The sequence below is a fragment of the Sebastes fasciatus genome, chromosome 14 (genome assembly GCF_043250625.1).
Source record: "Sebastes fasciatus isolate fSebFas1 chromosome 14, fSebFas1.pri, whole genome shotgun sequence".
In the NCBI taxonomy this organism is placed as follows: Eukaryota; Metazoa; Chordata; class Actinopteri; order Perciformes; family Sebastidae; genus Sebastes; species Sebastes fasciatus.
Window position 1 is genome coordinate 22068410 of NC_133808.1, and position 25581 is coordinate 22093990.

A 25581-nucleotide genomic window follows, 5' to 3' on the forward strand; every position below is an offset into this window, starting at 1 on the left:
TTTATACAAACGTTATACTGATGGAAATACATGCCAGTTCAAAAGTAATTTAATACTGGTGTGTCGGTCTCCGAGGCCGAGGGGCGCTGACCAAATGGTGGTATTTGACGAGTTGGGAGTGAGAATGTGTTGCATGAGGCCATAAACGCAATCCATGTTTTCCCAGTATTGCAAGAGTTTGTTAACCTTTAGATTTAGTGAAAACATTTAATAGTTTTTGATCTCCTCTAAAGATATTGAATTCCTGCAATATTTGTAAAATACCGGCTGAATGCTGCTTTAGTCCTGTGACCTGTGTTATTTGAATTTGCAGTTACTGTGTACTGACAGTCGAAATACATCAGTACTTTTGGTGTTAAACCTTGCTGTCTATGGGCAGTAAAAGCTTTGTATCCCATCATCAAGATGACACCATGTAATAAAGGAGAAGAAAAGAGAATACAAGAGTGCAGTGGAACTAAATTGATAGAGAAAGGAGAGAAAAACATAAAGGAAAGTTACGTTTGATGTTCCTTCCTACACAGACACACAAACACACATACACATGTGATATACTTTGCACAGGTGGAGTGTCACCCTACTTGCACAGATTGCAACAGATTTGTGGTGAGTAGGAGTTAAAAGAGCTGCTGAGTGCAGATTTAACACCACTGATATTTAAAGAGAACAGTCCTTTTATCTGAGGGGACAATTTGCATTATTCATGTTGTGCCTTCTGAGAGATGAAGCGAGCGAGAAACAGAGACAAAGACATTTCAGAGAATTATTGTTTTTGTTTTTTTACTAGCAGTCAATGGGTTCATCAGATTTACATTCACTCCTCTTCTTGCAGTTTGTTTATATGTGTAGTGAGTTCATTTCTTACTTGTATTAGATAGGTATCGATGTGCTGCTTCAGCATGACACTCATGCATCTGTCTGTGTTCTTTTGTCTCCAGTGTGCAGGGCCGGCTTCTACAAATCTACGCTGGGAAACATGGAGTGTTCAAAGTGTCCGCCTCACAGTTTCTCTCACCATGAGGGGTCGCTGCACTGCGGCTGTGAGAAGAACTACTTCCGTGCCGAGGGAGACCCTGCCTCCATGGCCTGTACCCGTAAGTGTGCTTTTAATATTACACTTAGCATTACATTTGGGACTATATATCTTAGTGGCATCCTTATGTGATGCAGGTTCCCTCCCTTCTGCACGGCATGTTATTTTTCTATCAGGTATCCGACCAGAGACGCCCTCCAATGTGGTGTGGGAGGATTTTTCTCATTAGCCCATAAAACATGCAATGAAACCTGTCTTACCCTCGCCTTGAAGAGATGCTCAAAGCCATTCATTTGGTTGTCACTGAGTTTTAGTGTCCTATGATGGTGAAAATGCTTTCAGATGTGTTTCACACAAATCATTTGTGCGGAAAACTATGTTCGTCCGGTGCTCCACATTGTTATAGACGTACTTTTGTACAACACAAAAAAGATATTTGATGAAAAAGATACACACTGTAAACCTATACATGCACATTTAATCCAGAAGCTTGTTGTTTTTCTCATGTAAACAGTCTAACAGTGTTTACAGTGTATGTTTCTTGTCAGCAGAATCTCATTTATAGTTGGATACGCATAATGCAGTTCAAGATTGATTCACCGGTACAAAATGGCTCACTAATAGACAAAAGAGCGTTAACATTCCTTATTTATTTAAAGGTCACCAAAGCCACGGTTGCCCAAGAACTCTTTATCACCTTTTCCACTCCCTACATGATTCTCTTTTGTCTCCCTCTGATGCAAATGGATTGCAGATGCTGATGCCTCCTGCGAGCCCTCCAAAATGCATTCCCCATAAAACTATAAATCACTGCATTCCCTGATGTCAGGTTATGGATACATCTGCTACTAAATGGGCTAGGAAGAAAAAAAAAAAAAAAGTCTCGCACCGTGTTGAGAGCAAGTAGAAAATACAAATCGATGCCCACAGCCATAGACAGGATCCTCATTAGAAAGACAGTCACGGCAGGTCCCCGTCGTGATTATCTCAACGCCATCTTGTCAACTAGGCAAATTTCACCTCGGTGGGACAGATTGAGCGGCGCGAGGGCTGCAAATGAATAGATACGTTGTTAGGAGATAATGATCTTGATTATACTGTTAGCGGTGGGATAGAGGTTGTTTAGAACTGAGTCTGGAAATTTTGAAAATGTTGGCAGAAAAATGAGAAACTAAAGAAAAACTAAAAAAGATATTCTTCCAACAGTATGGTATTTCCTGCTGTATTCAACGTGGGACGGTTGTGTAACAGCTGTCCTAACAGTGTATAAAGTATAGTATGTACTTCCAAGAATTCAGTTCCACCACTTAAAAATGCATCAATGCATACCATACAGCCCACAGCACCTCCTCCAAATTAGCACAAATATGCACAAGAAGTGCCGGTCCGTCCTGCTGATCATCACCATCAAATCACTCTTTTTTTTCAAATCAAGTGATCTCCAGTGATACAGTACGTAGGAGGCTGGAACGAGCCTAAAGAGAATTACCAATACATACGTCTCTTTGTGAGGGATCGGAGATTACGCACACATCCTCGGTTCTTACACGCCATAACTCATGTCACATGTTAATCTCGATGTCAATGTATTATTTTGACATCTCGAATGAGTGCATGATTGCCTGCATGTGTGCGTGTGCATGCCTGTGCAGGTAATATCGTGTATGAATTACAGGTCCAGGAGTTTGATGTGGACAGGGGAGTGAGCTGTATAGGTGAGCCAGAGGACTGTCAGGGTCAGATTAGTATCAAAGAAAATAATACAGTCTCACTTTTAAGAGCACACAGAGCAGGTTGATATATATACGTTCTTAATAATGGATACTGTTGACGACAGTATCCATCCATAAGCTGTTTTCTCTGAGGAGGCTTTCGCTGCGTTAGTGAAAGGAGTAATGGTTTTGACAGTAAGGTCTTGACAAATTATTTGGTGCTTATTGCTTGACTTGAGTTGGCTGAGAGCCCCTTGAATGTTAGCGCTGGTCTCAGTGGTAGAGAAAGATTTCACAATTATTAGGCTATGAGATGTGCTGCCTGATCGCACTTGGAATCAAATGTTTCCAATCAGATTTAATTTTGATGACAGTAACAGGACGTCAAATTCTTTGCATTGAGTGATTTCTGTTGAGGCTGAGGAGGAGACTTAAAACCATAAATGGTGTTCTTTTACCATATGGTTGAATGGTAGTAATTGTAATAGCCTAATGGAATAGCATATCTAGCCCCTTCAGTGTGTCCTTATTGTGCATTAAAATCATTTCATTTTATGGTTTCAATAGAGCTCAACAGTGAGTTTGAAGTGAAAACCTCATTCATATTCTGAATCGTGGATTTGATTATTAGCTATAATGTCGTAACCATCCAAGTTAGACTCACCATGAGCTAGGAGATTCTGAAACAATGGAATATGCTCCCGTAGAAGCAACAAGTCTGTATGATATCAACCTTGTTTTAAAAAAGACATGTTTTATTCACAATGTCATGGACAAGAACTACACTACCCACAATCCTAGGTGTAGCAGCGACGTCTCTGATTGGTGGAACTCGCTGTTATCATAGAAATGTTTACCGCAACCGCAAACAGGTAGTGAGGGTACGTGTTTCGTACGCACTCGTACGTTCAGCACATGATATGCTCCCAGATTTCAAACTGGACCAACATGGAGGCTCATTTTGTAACTTTCTCTTATGTTCCGAAAATAGTTCACCTAAATGTGTTTCTGAAAACATTTGAGACGAGAAATATACATGCAGTTGCTGAATCTCTCTTCATTTTAGATCGACAATGGTTAGTTTAAAAGTTTTTTCGGGAGTTTCCAGAGACGGCGAGTCACCATTCTTAATGGTTTATGGGATGAGTAGTTCCCTTGTACCTCTGCCTTTTTTTTTCCATTTTTCAATTTATTTTATTTTTTTGCTCTGAATCAGATGTTTTATGGCCATGATTCATCTCATAGCTGGTTGACTTGGTTTCATGCTTAAAACTCTTTATATAAGGATTTTCTGAAATGTCAATGGAGTGAATGGACGGGAAATTCACTCCTGGAACAGCGCCGTTCAAAAAGTGGGCGGTCACCGTTGAGCTCTATTAGAGAGATTATACAACCTAGGAGAAGCAAAACTGCTCTTAAACATCAGTCCCGTTAGATTCGTCTCAACATCAAACATGTCTTAAGAAGTCTTCAATTTAGATTTGTGAGCCTTTCAGATACCCTGATGGCATTTTCTGATTCCAAAGCATTTGGTGTGTCTTTCTTCTGATTTCTCTCGTGCACAAACACAAAGTCTGTAATGCAGATCACCGAGACAGGAGCTGTGCATAGTTTGGGAGTGAAGTAAATTCCTGTCAAGTCAAAGAAACCAAACAAAGCATTTTATCTCAAGACACGATCCGCTAAGCCCATTTCCCTCCTCCTCCTGCAACTTCTCAACAGAGAGTTATTTGGCAGTTTTGTTTTGTTCTCCATGTAATTACAGCCATAGCTTTGATATACAAATCTGGAAATATTCAGAGAGATCTGTTTGCAATAAGACGTTTTTACTTTTATATGTCAGTCTGAGTTTGACAGGCTTTTTTTTTTGTGGAAGAGGCTGTCATGCCCTTTTCTTCTTTTAGTGATCCAAAGAGCAGAAAACAGATACATTTTGCAGCACATACACAGACTCATATTATCTCAACCCTGATATTACCATGATTAAACCACAATTACATTGTGCAGCTTTCAATAAATTTTTTCTTGAGTGAAAATCACAGAGTAGGTGCACTAGTTTTGCACTTTAAAGACCCCATTAAATGGCTCATTTCTTACTGGAAAACTCACTTCCTGGAAAAACAGAAAACATTTAATACACACTGCAACAGATAAATCCATCACAATGTTTTCGAGAAATCTTGCCCCTTTCTTTTTTTTAATAACCCCATTAGTTTACAGTGTATAATGGTCTTTATTGAATTCTTGAAGATCTTAGATGCTGTGTGTATTGTACTTGGCAGATGACTCCGCTGCTAAATCTAATTCCATCTAATGTCAGTGTGCTGCTTGAAGTTGATTCTATTTCCAACCTCTCCTTTATTTGCTCTCTTCCCTTCCATCTTTCTACTAATTACCTTTCTTTCCACCTTTTTTCTTCCCAATCCAAACGTCTCTCTCATCCTATTTATCTAATGACCTCATCCTCCTTTACTCACCTCGATCCCACTTCCTCTCCTTCTCCACCAGGACCCCCGTCAGCTCCTCGAAACGTGATCTCTTCCATCAACGAGACCTCCGTTATCCTGGACTGGAGCTGGCCGGAGGACGCCGGCGGGCGCAGGGACGTCACCTTCACCGTCCTCTGCAAGCGCTGCCGCGGCGAGGCCGCTAACGGCAGCAACGGCGGCAACCTGCGTTGCGAGCCCTGCCGGAGCAATGTTCACTTTCTGCCTAGGGCCGCGGGCCTCCACAACACCACGGTGACGGTGGGCGACCTGCTAGCCCACACCAACTACACCTTTGAGATCGAGGCGCTGAACGGTGTGTCATCGCTGGCACCCAAGATGAGGCAATACGCCGCCGTCACCATCACCACCAACCAAGCTGGTGAGTTGTCACAACAGATGGGTAGATGGATAAAGGCATGCACTCATATAATCAGACAGATATAGGAGGTACAACACAACCACAAGAGTCCAGACACCATATATAAACTGTATATGGGTGTGTGGTTCTAATGCATGAAGAAAACTATCATTTGAATTTTACTGTGGATAAAACCGCAAGTGTATAAATAAAAAAGAAGAGCTACATACCTCTCTCTATGCTGCACCTCTTTTCTCCCTCTCCCTCTAAATATCCCTATCATATAGTCTATGGTTTATGTGCTCCAAACATATGCACTCCAACCATCAGCCCTGGACATTTACAAGGCGATCCCAGGCCGCTGTTCTCTTGTTTAACGACAGAGATCGAATGTCTTCCTCCTTCGCAAAAAATAAAAGGAAAATATCTCATCCTTTTAACAGATCGCCTTTAACGTGAAGATGGGCACCCAAAACTCCCATCAATCTTTTATACAAATATCTCTCCACACATCAAGTCCTGAGATGAATATGAAGGCAAAAGGAAGCGGTGTTGTGAAATTCCAAGAGTAAAATAAATCTAGCTGCTGTAGAAAGTGCCAAACCTCAGAAATCCCTGACTCTAGCGAGGAATGTGCAAAGGTCTGGCCGTATAGTGCATCGATTTATTCTGTTCCCTATTCCCGCTCCCTTCACTGTTCTCTTACACTGTTTGCCTTTGTGTTCTGTAATGTTTTTGTGTCTGCAGTTCAGCGATTGTTTTTTTTCCACTCAGTCATTATCTCTCTCTTCATCTGGACACAGGATCCTTCCAAACTCAACATACACCCTCCCTTATTCTCTTCTTCTTTTTGCATTTCTACAACTCTCTGTAGGCCTTTCTTCTTTTGGGTCCCAAACCTTGTGAGGTGATTTAGCACTTGGAAGGTGGTTTTAGAGCAGAGTGAACAGATGGGAGTTTCTCTCATAAGTTGTCATACGGCGAGGTCAGACACTACATCACGTCGTTGATGATAGGCAGATGGCAATAGCTGTGAATTTCAACAGAGTGGTTGGTGTAGGTATGTCGTGAAGTATTGTTTGTTTTGATTTGAGTGCCGACATGGCACCTCCTTGTACCTGCTTTATTTCAGGAACATAAGAGTTGCTTTGAGTTACATGTTACTGTGGGTGCTTTTGCTATATTCAGGTCGAATCAGTGAGGCAGGACAGCTCAGTGACTCAGGACATGTCACATTTTCTTAAATCAAGGCAAGGCATGATTAAGAAGATTCCTCTTTCTGTGTGATAATCGCACAGCATTTATCTTTCTTGGAGAAGGACTCAAGGATAAACATACACATACACACACACACTGTAAGGATAGATACACTCAATCATACATATATAAACTCTCTGAGAAGAAACCTGTCGGTGCGATGAATATGCAAATGTGAAAGTTCGTGTGTACACACTATACACAGAGAGACGTCTGCTGCGTTTGCTCTGTGTTGTTGTCACACCTTGGCTGTATTAAAAGTGACAAGGTCCAGACATGACGTCTTTAAAGTGACAGGGCAGGGATGAGAGGTAAATATAGATTTTGTGTATGCGTTCACATACTCTACGTGCACTCGTGCCCAGGCTGCAGATAAGTCACGACTCAAATCATATGTTGTTATGAGGGGGAAAGGGCAATGGGGATTAAAAACTACACATGTGAAGTAAAGACCATCGAAATGAAAAACAGAGAGGTTTAGCAGGAGTTTTTTATTATTAACCGTTATAATCTGCGTGGTTAGTCAGGGGGAATCTCTCTGCGATCGGCATACATATTAGATTTGAAGAGGACTTATCAACGCTAAGAGGGCTATGTGTGTGATCTGAATATTAAAAAACATCTTTAATGTTTGAGGGATCATCAGAAGAGATGAATCTTTCCATATCACAGGTCAAGCACATAGAAGCACAAACATACCCACCTTCCCTTGTACCACACACCCACACATATCTCCGCCTGCAGCTGCACACTCTCCATCAGCCCTGAGAGTTTACAAGGATTAGGTATGTCAGTGCACTAGCCCCACCCGTCTACAGTACACTTTCTCTCACATAAACACTCACACACACACGTACAGATGCCAAAGCTGTTAAAAGCTGGATTAAGTGTTTCCCTGGGAAGGAGCTGTGTGTCCTGGCTGCGCTGTCAAGGTGCTGTCAGATAGCTCTCCTCCTTCCACATCCTTTGCCCTCCACTCATTGTCATAACTATGCAAACAACAGAGTAACTGTGATCCACATTTAAAGTAGTCTAATATCAACAGTATGAACTGCGGCTGAACTTCGCAGAGTGGCTCTAACAAGAAGAAAACGCAGGCACATACAGTATATACAGTATATACTGTACATGCCTGGGCGAATAACTTCTTCATCTGCTTGTTGATATGATGATGTGGTTGTTGGTGACCACAATGGAACATAGAGAGAGAGCATTGCTTCAGGCTTATTAATATTTCATCTCAGTATGTGTTCACATATCAATAATGTATTCCTCCAAAGTTTGAAGGTGGTAAAGATCGATAGCTGTGCAGTCCAAGAGAGTGAACAAACAAAATGGTGTGAATAGAAGACAGGAATGCAGAGAGAGAGATGACAAGCAAACAAAAGCTTCTCTTGTGCGTTAAAATCCGAAAGGACGCAGTAGACTCTATGTTTTCCCTGAAAATGTTACAATGTGAACAACAAATCTGAGCTGAGGTTTCTTTTGTTTGTTGAGGTTAAGGAAGAAAATAATACACTGACCAGTCACCATTTTTCTACCACGAGCATCTATCTTGCGCAAACGAGATCCCATATTCATAGTCTCAATCATCGTGGGAGAGACTAAATGTCCTTGCTGCAACAAAACCAAATTTCATTCAGCAATCACGGCTACAAACTTGGTATTGGTAAATAAACTCTCGTGGCCACTGATAAATGCTGTATTCAGTTATGTCGATGATGGCCCGATGATGTTTTACCATCCAGGGGACCGGCCGTGTTTATAAACAAAAAAAATTTCACCAGCGGCCACCGTTATCTTGTCTGTGCTATTATCTAGCGCAAGGACATCACATTTTGTTTATAGTCTCAATGAGTGAAAGCAAAACATAAAAAACTCTTCTCAACTCGCAAGAAAGAGTAGTAGCAGATTTCTCAAAATGTTGAACAATTAAATTTGTAAGTTTATTTAATTTATTTATGGATTGAATCACACTTTTAAATGTTCTTTTTAGATTTAGATATTACAAAATGCTGATTTGAAAATAAATGTTAGAGGTTAGAAGGGGAAGCAACTGAGTTAAGAAGTACAGAAATCAAACACAAAACTACAATTTGTCAAATAACACAAATTTGATTGGGGACCGACTCAAATGACCTTCTTGAAAACAACTTCTCTGCAAAAGACAAGAACAGAAGAATAGTTAAGTCTGTGATTCAATCTGCCAATATCAGATCTTAGCAATGCTTTTAAGTCATTGGACGGCATCTCTTCTGATTGAAATCTAAAGTGTTGCTACCAATATAAGTCCACCGGTGTTGGACAGAATAAATAGACGTGTCCCAGCAGCTGTGCCGTGTCCCTCACATCACAGGTGAATGACGCTGAAGGCCAGTTTTTAAGGCCATTATGGGCCTGGTGTCTTGTATCGGTTTTACAGTTATACCACAGACAGAAACAGAGAGTGACAGCAAATTAAGTGCTTGGCAGTAGACATGCAGAGAGAGAGAGAGAAGCAAGGAGAAGGAGTAGGAGGAGGAGGAGAGGAACTTGAAGCTGCCTCCAAGCGGCCCAGACACAGTAAATCATTACCACCATAAACCACAGAGCCAATAAAAAGCACAGCCTCACCCCGCTATCAGAACCAGAGGGAGAGGAGGAGAGGAGGAGCAGGGGGTATAGAAACAGATTCTCCCCATCTGGATTCATTACAAGAGAAAAAATAACTTCCCGCGGAAATACACACAAGTATATGCACGGATAGACACACACACACACACACACACACACACACATACGGAGACACACTCTGCTATATAATCACAATCAAGAAAGGCTCGAACATTTCAAAGACAAACATGTTTTTTCCTGTGGTCTAATAAAATTAAAAGTCGATGCCTCAGATGCCGGGCTGGCCCCGGAGCTGCCTGGCAATTAGAGAGCAGTAAAAAAGGGAAATGAGAAAGGGAGTGAAGAGAGAGAGAGAGAGAGAAGGAATGAGGGAGGGAGGGAGGGGCGCAGGGCTTGATAGAGGGAGGGACGTGCTGAATTACTTGGGACCATGTGAACTCCCCGAGGCAAGGCGATGCATGGGTGAAGAGGATTGGCGAGGAAGATTGGCGAGGGAGAAAGAGCCACACCAAAAAGGGACAGCAGTGAGAGAAAGGGGAAGAGCTGATTTATATATATATTCAAATTAAAACACATTGCTGAGAAATGCAGAGGAACAATAGACGCTACAATGAAACGCTAAAGGACATGCAAATGTACCGCGTTGTATAAGCAACATAAACAAGAACTAATGTGACTCAATGGGAGTTTAATATTCTCACCAGCTCTAGTCACTTAGCGTGGTAACCAAGCATGGCCTTGTTTTTCTTCATTTTGATGACATTACCCAGTGATTCCTTTCAGATATACACATGTCAAAGCTTTTACTCACTCACTTAATTGCTTGAGTTATAAGACTGGTTATCAACAGTAGAAAAATTAATAAGCTAGTTGTTCGTGTGAGAAGAAAATGTCAATAGTTCAAGGTTGGGTTTAATCTGTAAAGGTTTCTCAGTTTATATTGAATGAGAAGAGTGTGGAGGCGACAATATGACTACCGCTGACACAGTTTTATGCTGCCATTATACCAGTATTATAAAACACTAACATATTGGTTCATGGCAACTTCATTAGTAAAATGTATAATGTTTTGTTTTGAAGAGTTAAAGATGAATCATCTAATCTATAAGCACTATCTACTGCATCACTCTCACATAGTTGAAATGCACTGATGTCAGTATTATAAGTCTTTGAGCTAGTGTATGTGTGTGTGTGCGTATACTGTATGCACTAGCCAGTATTTGTATTAGTGTACATGGTCTCGTTCCTGGGCCAGAGCCTTTAATGCGGCCCCACTGGGCAGCAAACTGAATTAGGCTAACAGGAACCATAGACAATTGCCAGGATGCAACACCGGAGGACTGAACTTCCACTGAACCTCACTATGAAGCAACTCACTCTCTTTCTCTCTCACTCTGTCTGTCTGTCCATGTCTCTCCCGCAGCTCCATCCCCGGTCGCAGTGATCAGAAAGGAGAAGACGTCTCGAAACAGCGTCTCGCTGTCCTGGCAGCAGCCAGAGAGACCCAACGGCATCATCCTCGACTATGAGATCAAATACTACGAAAAGGTTGGTGCGGAATCTGTCAGCCCTGATTTTCCACACGTCGACAGTGTTCGGAGATTCGGGTCTTCAACAGAATATCAGCAAATCTCTCTGCAAGACAGACAATCCTTGCTGCTCATGTCTCCCCAACCATTCTCTCCTACATATTCTTTTCTTTTTCTTCCTTGGTTTTTTGCTGCAAATTATTGCACAAACTATTTTGATAGCTAACTTCTTACGGACATCCTTTTTGGAGGAAAGAACTTCTGTCTCATGCATGGTCTTGCGTCTTTTCCCGTATCACTTCTCACATGTTTTGTTGACTAATTGTAGTTTGGAGACCAGAAAGACTTGTCGGGGATTCCTCCTTGTGAAACGTCTTGTAATGTGTGACCCCCAGTCGTCAATCCCTCGTGTAATGTAGAGACCACAACAACAACAAATGATACCCCAAGATAGTCGTGTAATGAGATTAGTACAGCAATCTGATGACTTTGGAAGTTGTATTGTGTGTAGGTGCCATTAGAGTTGCTAGTGGTTGGATTTTTCTACCTTTGGACAGAGCCTATAGATGCAGTATATTAAGGAGAAGTGGAGACCGACTTCAAAGATGGCATTTGAAATGTGCTTACTGTGGGCATACTCTGAAAGAGTCTCTTCAGGCTTCCTCACGTTTCCACGTGTTTGGGCCTATAGAGCATGCACACTAAAGTCCTCCTCCAGACATGCAAGTTAAGGAAAGGCACTTTTGAGAATGGTGTCAATCGTTTCATCAAACTCTTCGCGAGAAAGTGAATACGTTTCCAAAAGATTTCCAAAATGACAAACTATTGCTTTAAATGCAGTGTTTCCTTGGATTACTTTTGTTAATCTACGATGTTTGGAGCCAAAGTCACATTACAAAAAACAGTTTTGAAATCATGTTTCCCTTAACCCCAAAAAGTTTTGGGGTTTGGGTTCAAATCTTTGCCGTGAAATTGATTTTGCCCAGTGTCGCTACTATAACAAGCCCAAAATATCCTCATGTTGTGTTCTCGTCCTGCATCCTGTCATCCATTTCTCACCACACCTTTCTCCTCTCCTACTACCTCTATCGTCTCTTCTTCGTTTTTGTCTTTATGTCTTCATTCTTCTGCTTCATACTCCTCCCCTAATGTTTACCTCTCATCTCCTCTTTTCATCTCTCCCTCTATGTCTCATCCTGTCCTCCTCTCCTCTCCTCTCCTCTCCTCTCCTCTCCTCTCCTCTCCTCTCCTCTCCTCTTTTCTCCTTAATGGAGACAAGTTTTATGGCAGACAGTAAACGCATCTGTGGGGTCGCTCATTCCTCTGTGAGGGAAATTAGTGCAGAACGAATTACACTGGCTTTCAGGACCAATGCTGCTCTATGGCTGACATTTGATGGTGAAATTAGCCGTGGATGCAAGTTTAATCACTCTGGCAGATTCAACGTGTATATGTGTGTGTATGAGTATATGTGTCCCAGATCCCAGTTTGCTTGAATGCCAGCAGTGGCCCCTAATCTCTTGATTAGTAGGCAGACAGAAGCTGTTTCCTCTCTTAAACTCTGTTCCCTGCTCAGCCATCCTTACCTAAGATGTTAAAACGGAGAACAGCGAGAGGAAAAGTTAATGACTAATACTGGGTCAGAGCTCACTGCAGGTCTAATTCACAGCTCACACATTACAAATGCATATAAGAAGATAGGGGAAAGAATGAAAGGGTGGAGTCTAAGGGAGAGTCTGTGTGACAGAGTTTTGTAATGAATAATCTCTTGGCTATTGCGCTGATCCCTGTTAATCACATCGTCTCTCAGGAATTACTGGAGACACTCAGGGACAGGCACACAAACACATAAGGTTCCCAGAGGATTCTCCACAGCAGCCATACATACCCAGGGATTTCAAACCCCAGACAAAAGGCTCTTCCATGCAGAAGAGCAAACTGGGACACCCAGGGGAGACCTCCCGTAACACGCCAGGATAGAGGCCTCTCCGTGTGGCAGGCGGAGGGACGCTGAGGGCCTCTAGCATGCCAACGATCAAGGCCGTAGGAGGACAAGAGTTGGAGCACAAATTCCCCACACCAAGACCACACCATGACTCACTTATGAGACAGAAAGAGGCTTTTAGAGACGCACACACGCAGATATAATTGCATGCACACATAAACAGGATGGTGAAACGGAGCACAAAAGCAGACCGAGAGATTAAAAGAGAGCTTTTAGCAAGAAGAAGATGTTCAGATTTGCAGCATCAAGCCAAACTTCTCTGTTTGTGGTTTCCTCTGTCTTTATTTACACAAGTTTAAAACAGACACACACAGTGTACATTATCATGTAATTCAATAGCAATTTACCGACGACTCTGGCTTCCCTTAATGTAGAAAAAGGGAACATCTCGCCAACAACCACACAACATCCTTCAAAGCAGAACTACTTCTGTATAGCAGATGAATTACTCGATGGACCAATAGATTTCTGGGTCAAACCAATGGGCGACAAGGGAAGTCATTACGGTTATGTTTTCTTTGTGGGGTTTAAAAACCAAAGACCAGGACAAGGAAAAGTGTTAAAGAGGGGCATTTTAAAACTTGATTTATTCCATTTATGTAGTTTGGGGCTTTTCCAGTGAGAGCACTATAGTGCGAGGCAGAACACAAATATTAATCGTCACAAGTCATTTAGTCTGTAAATCCTGTAAAGTGCTGATTGGACTTCTCATACTTAAAGTGGTGCACCAGTTTCGCAACGTTTCCTGCCAACTGATGGAAACATGGTCTTAATAATCGTCCATGTGCATCCAATGGATCATTTACCGTAGCACATAAATTATGTCGAGTCATCGGAGGCTCCAGTAGCATAAATAACCTTCAATGCACATGGCATCTGTTGTTTCCGAAGTTACATGAAATATAAACTTCTCTGGGAAAGACTGAATGATCACATTTCTACTGATGGATTTTTAGCTTGAAAGGAATTTATACTTAAAAGGAAAAAACAATGAACTGATGCACTGACAGACTCTACATTACACTGATACCAAGGGAGAAGAATATAATACATTTACTCTTGAGTAGCTACAACAAACTATTTGCAACTATATGGTATGCTACATTTTAAGATATATGACAGATATGATGATGTAATTACTCAACATATTATCACACAACAGTTCATATGATAACATACGAAAAGTTATTCCTCATGTTTCGTGTTTTTTCCTACGAATGTCCAGCGTTAATTTAGAACTTTGTGAGGCTTAGGCAAGAAAACTACTTAGTTACGATTAGGAAAGATCGTAGTAAAGTAACACCACACCGGAAGTGGCATAAGTGCAGAAGTTACTTGACAAAAACTACTTAGTTAGGTTTAGGAATAGATCGTGGTTTGGGTTAAGATAACACCAGAGTTGGCGAAACGTAAATATGGAAGTTACGAGACAAATAAATCAACGTTTACTTGTAGTTTCACACGGGATACGAACACCAGTCTCCTGGGCAAAATCCACCCCGAAACCCATCCACCTCGACCTCCTCCCTACGCAGCGTTCGCTGCTCTATATACTTCCGCGTTCACAATTACGTGGATTACATACAAATGTATTTTCTGGGATACATATGAATTAGAGTGCATGTACTTTTCGTAGGTATAGCTATGAACAGTGTATGAGAACAGCCTGGATTAATGTAAGAATAATATTAAGTAATACATTTTCCATGGAGTCTTGCTAAGTAATCCATTTTTATTGCTTTTATGACATATAAATAGTAATAAATAACACATTTAGGTTAAGGCTAGGTGGTATATAAACCACTTAAGAAAGGTGAAGACATGAAGAGTTTCATTATATCAGTAGCTGACAAGAAAACCCTTGCAGTTACTTATTTTGAATGAAACTAACCATCTTTTGCCTTCGTCTTGGCCCACACCGCTCTTTCGGCCAACACATACCACTGTGTCACACGGTCAGGAAACCAGAGGCCCAAGTTTCCAAAAGTGCAAGGGCTGTTCCCGAACCGTGTATCCTATATATGGGAATTCTTAGGGAATATCTGGTGATATTCTCGGGAATTCCCAACCAGAAAACTTCCCAGAAGAAGAGAGGTGTTTCATCTTTGGAAATCCCGGGCTAACTGTGCGATCTTCCCGACGCTTTAACCGGCTTTGGGGCGCTCTACGGCCGATAAGGCACTTCCAAGTGCACTTTGTGAAAATAGAATTTGTGGGAATACACTTGGCTGATTGTTTTTGCATGTTTTATCACTGCAATCTAAAGAGCAGAGAGAGAGAGAGAGAGAGAGAGAGAGAGCTTCAGATCCACTTTAATTTGGGCTGTTTATTTAGTCTTAGATGGAAGGAATGCTGGCTCAAACGCTGTATTTACAAGACTTCTGCTGTACATCTCCTGTTTTGGGGTCTGCATGAGTTTGCATCTATATGTGTGTGTGTGTGTGTGTGTTATACAAGCTATAATTTCCTACAGCTTTGTTTAGATTGTCAAAGTAGAACGCAGCACAGAGGCCGTATTAAATTCTAGCAGAGTTCTGGTGACACACACACACAAGTGAATAGCTCAAAATCACACAGCTTGTCGGGCTGCAGAATCCATAAAAGAGAGGCGTCAGACCTGAGTTTCTTTCTCTGTCTCTTTGTATCTCTTTCTCTCACACACACACACACACACACACACACACACACACACACATACAGAGATGCTTGTACACACACCTGTGTGTGATTTTTCCGGGGATCACATGCTGTCCTGGACGCGGAACGGTGACAAGCTGCGAGTAGATTTATAGTTGTGATGAAGAGTTGTCCCAGCGCAGGTCTGGTGTATCAGTTACTTCCTCACACATCGAGCAGTTTAAAAAGCTTTGTGCACCATAAAACTCTGATCCACTCCATTAATGGGACTGAAGTTTCTTTTGGACGCTGCTCGTGTGTGTGTGAGTGAATGTCGACTTGTGTTTATGCTATTGCCCGTACCAATGAGCGCCTCTTTATAACTGGGTCTATAAAATGATTTGACTATGCCTGAACACGATTTGGCTTTGGATGATTTTTATGAGCTTGGCCGCGTTGCAAAACATGTAGCTCATTTTCAGGATTGTTGAAGTCATCTGTTATAGGTTGTCATTAAGATTTAAGATCGGTTTCGTCCTATTTTCCGACCTATTTAGCAGTTTGTTTCAGAGCATCAAACTGGTTCTGTAATCATGTGATTGGAAGTGTTTCTGCAGCACGGACTGGCTCAGCAATTTTCACCCAGCTCAACAATTCAAACACAACATTTGACATAAAGTGTATTTTTGTTGAAGAAATGATTCATTCATATTAATTTTTCTTTAATTATAGTAAAGTAAAAAAGTTACTGGTGTGTTACTGGTTCTGAATTTATGTTACGTTATGCTGTCCTGATGCTGAAAGTAGTTTTCTTGCCTAAACTGAACCAAGTTGTTTCCTGTGAAGTTTATTTTGAAAAGACTGGAGCAGAAATTGATGCTGGTAATTCAAAAATCCACCAGCGGAAATGTAAAGTTGCTGTTGTATTCTACTTTCACATCTTTGTTTTAAGCCATAGGGTTGAAAAAATGCATTTTAATCACACTTAATATATTTTTCTTTAATAATATTACACACATACAAAACTAAAATAAATATTAATCTGCATATAGAATGCTTTATGCATGTTGTGGATTACTTATGCATTATAAAATGTTTGGTGCACATTAGGAAATGGGGTGAAACTAAAAGGGACAAAACTGTTTTTCTGAAACACGATTCTGTTTCACATCAACTCACTAAATATACAGTACATGAACATATTTGTTTGTGAATGTCCCTTTTTCTTTTCACTAATTATTTTGATTAGTGACAGATTCTTTTTGTTTCATCTATCAAATCTATATATTTCTATATAAGTAACACCTGACAATCATGGAGTATACTACTGCACGAAAAATAGACATAAACATCCTCCGCCTGTTATCCTCACTGTGGAAATATCACTGCACAGAGCCAAAACAAAAAAGAGCTACTTTCTATCTTCTCTCTTCTCCATCTACCTCCTGTCCTCTCACCTTTTCCCCACCGTTTTTCTTCCTTCCACATCTGGAAACAATGTGCCGAAAGCAGCGCTGGTGTGTAAATCCTCCTGTTGTTTTATCAGTGGAGATCAGTAGGAGAGAAGTCATAAAATAAGAAGGACATAATTCATCAGATTGGGAAGAAAGCTGCCAAACTGTCTGGGATGTTTGTGTGGGTGTGTGTACATGCACATAATGCATAAACTGTTGCATTATATGTACTGTATATTGTAATCATTCATAGTTCCAACCCAGACTAAATTGTAGTATTTAAAAATAAATAAATAACTGTCTCATAAATATTGACTTCCTTTCTGTCTCTTCCATTGTCCGCCTTGTTTTACAGGAAGAGCAGGAGACCAGCTACACCATTCTCCGTGCTCGTGGTTGTAACGTGACTCTGAACGGTCTGAAGCCCAACACGGCCTACCTGCTGCAGATCAGAGCTCGCACAGCCGCCGGATACGGAGCCAGCAGCCCCAGCTTCCAGTTTGAGACCAGCCCCGACTGTAAGTTCAGCTCAGAATACAAGTTTTATAGTGAGAGCCAGTTCTGTCCTGAGAAATAACTGATGATGAATACTGAGATTATGGAGCCAAGTTTGACACTGCTCATTACCTTTTGCTCTCCGTCTTTCAGCAGCCTTCTCCATCTCCAGTGAGAGCAGCCAGGTCGTTCTGATCGCCATCTCCTCCGCCGTGGCCATCATCCTGCTCACTGTGCTTCTCTACGTCCTGATTGGCAGGTCTGTCCGCCGCTCACTTGACTCCATTCCCACTGAGTGTTTATTCCTCCAATCACAGAGATGCTTGTGCTCTCTCCCTTCAAAGCCTGAAAGTTGATTGTATTTGTATTTTTCAAAATGGGCGCATATTATGTATTTTGATGTTTCACCAAATACCTCATAGTGTATAAGAGGAAACTAAGAATTGCATGTTTGTGTGTGTGTGTGTGTGTGTGGCTGAAATTGGCAGTCAGTACTGTTCAGAGAGAGTATAAATCCACGGCTCATTATAAGACTTACTGATCCTCTCTTGGTTTATAAGAGCTGGGATTACAAACACACACACACACACACACACACACACACACACACACACACACACACACACACACACACACACACACATTCTCACTATATAGCCTTCAGGCTAGGCCAACGGGTGAAGTCTTGTTGGGAGATGTGGCACTACTTATGACCTTTCTCTGTTTGTATTGGCAGGTTTTGTTGCCACAGCAAATCCAAACATCCTGATGAGAAAAGACTGCACTTTGGCAACGGCCACTGTAAGTACTGCACCCTGCTTTTGTGAGGCCTGTTTCGATCTATCCTCTCTGCACTTTACTATTCACACAGTAGAAATACAGTATCGATAGTTTGATAGCTACATCTAGGAGATGTTTTTCCTCAGAGCATCTTTACCGACGGCGGTTGTTTCAGAGCGGCCTATTTCCAAGCTGGAAGTGGTTTCCCCTTTACCTCGGTTCATTTGGTCATATGAGAAGACAGTAATCGGACCGAGACCATGTTGAGATGACGGTTTCTCGGTCCATTTGCGAAGCAATCCTGGAGGCTTCATTTGGAAAAGGAACAAGATGAGACTGTTCCCTTAGCCAGCTACAGCGAGTACTGAGACTCAGGGTTTAAACTGTCTCTGATTATAGGGTTTACTCCAAAGAAAAGTCCTTTCCATTGATACATTTTTGACCAGTGACACAAAGTCTCACGTGGCTTTTTGTAAAGTTGAAATTGTCTGTGTGAGATTGGACCAACATGACCAACACGAAGGGACAACATGTTTAAAATGAACTCCTATGTTCTTGCTTCCTCTTTGTTGCTTGTTCTCCTTTATTCCAATAGGATGTGTTATTTATTAGGAGTACTCCTACCTTTAACCTTGACCCAGGTATCAGCCCCAAACTCCCCAGGCACTGAGCTGTGTGTCCACTGCTTCATGAATAGTTTGGATAGGTCAGATGTAGAGCGTGAATTCCCCCTCAGGGACTAATAAAGTACAACTTTATTGCTTAAAGGGGTAGGTTCACGTGTTTTTTAAAGACTGTCTTAAAACATATATCTCACACAAAAATGTTGAGTGGTTCTTTGTTAGTTAATTTGTGTGTATCACAAATCAGCTGCACATTGACCAGTGTGTGTGCGTCATGGCTTGGAGGTACGCCATATTGTTCAACTTAGCAGCATCTGTTATTCTAACTCGAGATTCGCTGTGTTTACTGGCTCCTGTTTGCTCGGAAATTCTTTACCAAAACTCAATTATATGAAGACTACATCATCTTCAAAGATTCGGTTTTGTTGCCCAGAGTTCGATCTGTTTTGAGTGCTGTTTTTTTAATAATAAAGCTGAGCACTAGTCAGGCAATATGTCCTTACAAAGTCATCAAAATGTTCAGAGGACATATGGATGTAAGGACACACATAAGGAGGCACTGTGTTTTTAACTGATGCAACCTGCTCTCTCCTGCTGCAGTGCGTCTGCCGGGTATCAGGACCTACGTGGACCCCCACACGTACGAGGACCCGAGCCAGGCTGTGCACGAGTTTGCGAAGGAGCTGGACGCATCCTGCATCGCCATCGACAAAGTGGTGGGAGCAGGTGAGAACGGACAAAGGACAATGCTTGACTTTGCTGCATACACAGAAACCATACAGGTTATTTCAGGCAAGCAAAGTCAAACTAAGGCTAAAGCTACATTGCAAAATCACAAATTCAGTTTATTTCATTTCTAGCATTGACCCTCTGAAAAGCTTTTTGGAAAAAGGTCTCAACTTCTGCCAGTCTGTGACGTAATGTATCAGTGACACCCTAGAAAAATGCAGACTATGTTAGACTTTCACTACCTCAATATCATCACTGAATTCTCTGAAGTATTAGCAATTAACTATTGTCTCACTGAGTAACGTAGGGACGTAAATTGTAATACATGGGCACAGATCACTGGTTTGATTGGGTCATCAAAGGAAATGTTTATCAGTGCAGAAAGCAGATGCTGAAAAGTCATTCCACATCAAAACGTATAAAAATAGAAAGTAGACTAAGAGAAAGAAATGGTTTCTTCCTCTCGCCGACCTCTTCATTCCCCACTCTCACCTCACAGTAACTTTACTTTCTTACTCGTTCACGCTCTATTTAAATGACAAAGACGCACCAAGTGCTCGACCACATACAGAAAAAAATGAGGCGCATGTAGCGCTCCCATATATCTACATTTTCGTAGCAGCAGGCTAGTTTAACTGTGTGCCATATACCGCACAGCTGGGAATGAGAATGCATTTAATGCCCCAGCTTGAGGTCCCTTCTATCCAGCCCTCTATGATGGAGGGAGAGATGGTGAAATTACAAGTTGTTCTGCTCAACTTCAGTTGGTTCATTTCTACCTTTCCTCTTTCCTTACTTTTTTCTATTCATTCTCTTCTATACATTTCCCCACTGATGCTGTATGATTCTGATGATCGCTACAGTGAAACAAGCTTCCTCTCCTCTCCTCTCCTCTCCTCCCCTCTCCTCCCCTTGTGTACTCCCTGATAACTTGAGCAGGAGTGCAGACGGGAGGGTAATGCATTGTGATTCATGTCGAGTGCAGGCAGAATAGATGGAGACTAAAGCACACAGCACATAACGGCAGGCCGGCCTCCAGAGTCCCAGCAGCCCTCCACACTGTAAAGCTGTCAGGACGGCCTGAGAGTCTAATACCTGACTCCTCACTGGACTACGCTATACACTCCACAGTGCATTTTTCATACTACATAGCTGACACATAGCATATAAATATCTATAGGGCTACAATGATACACACTTGTTTATTTCAAATCAGATACAGACAAGTCAGTGTCTACTTCTGATATGAAGTATTTGTATTTTTAGTCACTGTAAAATCTGTCAACATTACACGGATTCTCTATGGGAATCCCTTTATCATGATTTGCGTTAACGCAAATTTGTTTTAACGGCACTAATTTCTTTAACACATTAACGCAACTTAGGGTTTTTAGGTTGTAGCTAGAGTGAAGGTACTATACTATAGATAGAAAACCTAAGGAATCCATTGAAACCAACCATGTCATACTAGCTCGTCACAAAGTCGGCTAAATTACGCTCCAAACTTAAGGTACATTTTTGGTGAGAAAAAAATGGCATGACGTATTCAAAGGGGTCCCTTGACCTCTGACCTCAAGATATGTGAATGAAAATGGGTTCTCTGGGTACCCACGAGTCTCCCCTTTACAGGCATGCCCTCCTTATGATAATCACATGCAGTTTGGGGCAAGTCATAGTCAAGTCAGCGCACTGACATCTGTTGTTACCTGTTGGGCTTGACATTGCCATGTTATGATTTGAGCATATTTTTTATACTAAATGCAGTACCTGTGAGGGTACCTAGACAATATTTGTCACTGTTTTGTGTTGTTAATTGAATTCCAATAATAAATATGTACATACATTTGCATAAAGCAATCATATTTGCCCACTCCCATGTTGATAAGAGTTTTAAATACTTGACAAATCTTCCTTTAAGGTACAAATATGTGATTAAATATTTTAAATTGACTGACACCCCTAGATTTCACACAATGAAGCATTAATTGAAGGCCAATTACAGGGACATGTGCAATGCATGTTGCATTAAATTTACATTTAAAGCAATGCTGCAGAAAAGAGAAAAACTATAATGAATGGAAAACATGATGGAAAATATTGTATTAATAATACAATAAATAATTAACACCAGTATGTGTATCATCCCTCTAAAACCAATATCAGTTGAACTCTAATACCCTCACGCACAGTTGAGCTCACACCAAAGAAGGCTACACTACAGTTAGTACACTATACATTTTTAATGTGCACAGAGCATAGCCGAGACAAAATAATATTTATTCTAGTATATCTCCATACTTACTTCTATTTTTATGTATGCTGGAAAGCAACTGTGAAATCATGCTCAGGAGGTATTACATCTTACTTAGTGCCAAATAATTGCCTCGCTTTCACTCTACAACAACAAACTGTAGGTGTTAGATGATTGGAGCCACTCGGGGCCAACTCTCTTTGGATAGTCCAACGCTGCACTTAGCTTAAGAATCACACCTTCTGTTCATTTATACCTTTAACACAAAATGATGATTATTTTGTTAGCATTCAGCAACTGCAGCTCCCCTAAGGCTTTGACACTAATTGCTTCTGGGACATGCAGTGTTGTTGCTACATGTGAGTGCTAATGAAATAATAGTTTTACAGTGATTCAAATACCAAAATGATCACGTTTTAGCAACCAGAACAGTAGAAGACAAAACATACCTTAGAACAGTGGTTTTCAAAGTGGGGTCCGGGGACCCCTAGGGGTCCTTGAGGGGGTTCCAGGGGGTCCCCAGCAAAAAGGGGAATCATTTATTTTCACTAAAATTGCATCCATAAGTAACACAATGGCAGAATGTCGATGTGCAATATTACTTTTCTATTTTAGTTAACTTATTTCACTAGATTTATCTTACTTTTATGGTTATTCTACCAGGCACTGGTGTTGATATTACTTCTTATACACTTTATATTTATTACTCTGTTGTGATTTTTATTCTTATGTGTTGTAATTTTTGAGCTATCTCTGGCAAAATAATTGCCTTTGGTATTAATAAAGTTCTATCTTATCTAGGGATGTCAATCGATTAAAATATCACGAGTGTCAGTAGTTAATCACGATTAATCGCAAAATAATCACACATTTTTATCTGTTCAAAATGTACCTTAATGGGAGAATTGTCAAGTATTTAATCCTCTTAACAACATGGGATTGGGAAAATATGTTGCTTTATGCAAATGTATATATATATTTATTATTGGAAATCAATTAACAACACAAAAAAATGACAAATATTGTCCAGAAACCCTCACAGGTACTGCATTTAGCATAGAAAATATGCTCAAATCATAACATGGCAAACTGCAGCCCAACAGGCAACAACAGCTGTCAGTGTGTCAGTGTGCTGACTTGACTATGACTTGCCCCAAACTGCATGTGATTATCATAAAGTGGGCATGTCTGTAAAGGGGAGACTCGTGGGTACCCATAGGACCCATTTTCATTCACATATCTTGAGGTCAGAGGTCAAGGGACACCTTTGAAAATGGCCATGCATGTTTTTCCTTGTGAAAATTTAGCGGAAGTTTGGAGCTTCTTTTAGCCTCTTTCGTGTCAAGCTAGTATGACATGGTTGGTACAAATGGATACCTTCAGTTTTTCTAGTTTATATGATGCCAGTATCTAGCTTTAAAACTGAGCATGTTACAACCTAAAAGTTTCAAGTTGTGTTAATGCGTTAAAGAAATTAGTGTCATTAAAAACAAATTTGCGTTAATGCGCTATTATGAGACTTTCTATAAGAAAACCCATTGAGTTATAGATGCTCTTGAATCGCAGGTTATATAGGAAAGGGAGTGGATATTCAGCTCTCTACTCTAAATCTATTGTAAAACAAGTAAATGCAAAGTGAACACTAGAGGTGATGTCAACAGTTCTGTCCGTCAGCTTGAACACAACCACCCACCTGTGTGATTTTTATGAAACCATATAAGCACTCTGAACAACACACAACATACCTCTTCTTTCTCCATCCCTGCCTCAATCCCCATATGTCTCCATTAAAACCAGACTTTCATCTGCTTGCCAATCGGTGATTGTGTGTTAAAAGACAGAACACATGCTCCGCTCTGCTTACATGGGTCAGACTTTAACATCAAAGTGGGATACGTAGCTCTACTCAGAGCAGGAAAGGAGCGAGCATCCCTAATCAAGCCTTGTTAGACCGAGATCTTCTTTCTCAGAGTGACCACATTAAAAAGGTGCCTTGGCCTGGCTTGTCCGTCCACCGCCGAAGGCCAGAAGAACAGGCGTGCTTTGGGTATTTAGATAGGTTGTAATTATTCTGGCTTAAGTTCTTCCAGACTGCTTCAAGTCCAAGGTTTGACCCATGCTCTCTGATCCAGAGCTGCTATGGGAAATGATTGTACTAGACCGAGAGTGATCTGCACATGTCTTAGCTGTGACATCACCTCGCATGAGCACACTCAATATACATATACATTATGGGGTAAAACACACACACACAGACGTACATACACACAGATATACACATCCCACTCATCTTCCACAGTCCAGCCAAATCCCCGTCACCAGCTGTATCATGGCTGGCTGCCTTTGAAGTGGCCAGCCTGCCTACAGAGCTTAGTACCTGGTGAATCTCACGAAACACACGCGCTGAGGTAAACACACACATCCCCTCACCAGCGAGGAATGCTAATTGATCTCTCCCAGAGTGGATGTTGAGTCACGCTGCGATGTTTTAATAATACGACACTGAAGGAAAATTGAAAGAGCACTTTGCTTCTCTGAGTTGTTATTTGGACTGTGGATTCGGGCGGATCAGTTTCAAAGTTTATTACTACACATGGTGCCATTACTATAATTAGTGGTCGTAACACATCATTATGCAATGATCTCCCTCCAAAATCAATAAATGCTTTTCCTGATTAATGGGAGTTAAGTAATGACAGGGGTAATCATTGAGATCTTCTTTGATCGTTGCATCTGTTAAAATTGTGGCAGCTCAAACAACAGCTTTTCTCAGAACTGCACAAACAGAACCTCTGCCTATAAGCTTGTTAGCAATGCTCTCAATGGTGAAACCGACCTATAGCCACGGGTTAAAGGACCAGTGTGTAACAAATACGGGGATTTATTAGCAGAAATTGAATACAATATTAATAATTATGTTTTCTTTAGTGTATAATTTCCTGATAATAAGAATTGTTGTGTTTTCGTTACCTTAGAATGAGTCGTTTATATCTACATAGGGGGCGGGTCCTTTTCACGGAGTCCACCATGTTTCAACAGTAGCCCAGAACGGACAAACCAAACTCTGTTAACTTTTCCTGCTTGGGCCGGAGTCAATAATGTTACTCGCTCCCGTCGCCGCCGCTCTCTCTCTCTCTTGCTTCACCACTCACTTCCCACGTACACACACACTTTACGCACTTACTCTACTCCAATTGGCTCCAGACTGGGCCATTCGGGTTTTTGCATCGGTCGCTCTAGCTCTCCAACACGATTTGCACACGGGACAGGCTTCAGTTGGTTGCAATCTCCTCACTTCACTGCTAGATACCACCATATCCCACACAATGGACCTTTAAGGGAGTTCAAACATCCTTTAAAAGCTGGATGACGATTTGACTTAACTTTTTGGCTCATTATGAAAATAATGGTTTCCAGACAAGGCAGATAGTTTAGTTACCCAGTAATTTGCACTGAAGTAGAAACCTGTGAAGGGCTAATTTCTATTTTTCCTGTTGGTTGGACTCAAAGACAAGCGTTTGAAATGATTAATGTGAAACTTAAGGTTTTTGGAAAGCAGCTTTCCCTGATATCCTGTAGCCTACATGTTTAGTCATAGTATTGTTTACCTCATCTCTACAATGGAGGTTGCAAGAGT

General features: G+C 41.2%; 1 protein-coding gene across 3 annotated transcripts in view; it reads left to right on the plus strand.

Annotated features, from left to right (window-relative positions):
- Positions 1 to 25581, plus strand: part of epha3 (eph receptor A3) — a 143935-nt gene that overhangs the window by 91464 nt on the left and 26890 nt on the right. For 2 of the 3 annotated variants that reach the window (XM_074659681.1, XM_074659683.1), the window contains 7 exons: positions 939 to 1094; positions 5254 to 5613; positions 10886 to 11010; positions 17422 to 17584; positions 17715 to 17820; positions 18298 to 18362; positions 19565 to 19690. In XM_074659681.1, coding sequence (XP_074515782.1) covers positions 939 to 1094; positions 5254 to 5613; positions 10886 to 11010; positions 17422 to 17584; positions 17715 to 17820; positions 18298 to 18362; positions 19565 to 19690 — 1101 coding nt within the window. The remainder of the gene's footprint in view (positions 1 to 938; positions 1095 to 5253; positions 5614 to 10885; positions 11011 to 17421; positions 17585 to 17714; positions 17821 to 18297; positions 18363 to 19564; positions 19691 to 25581) is intronic. The other variant, XM_074659682.1, reaches the window with a different exon arrangement.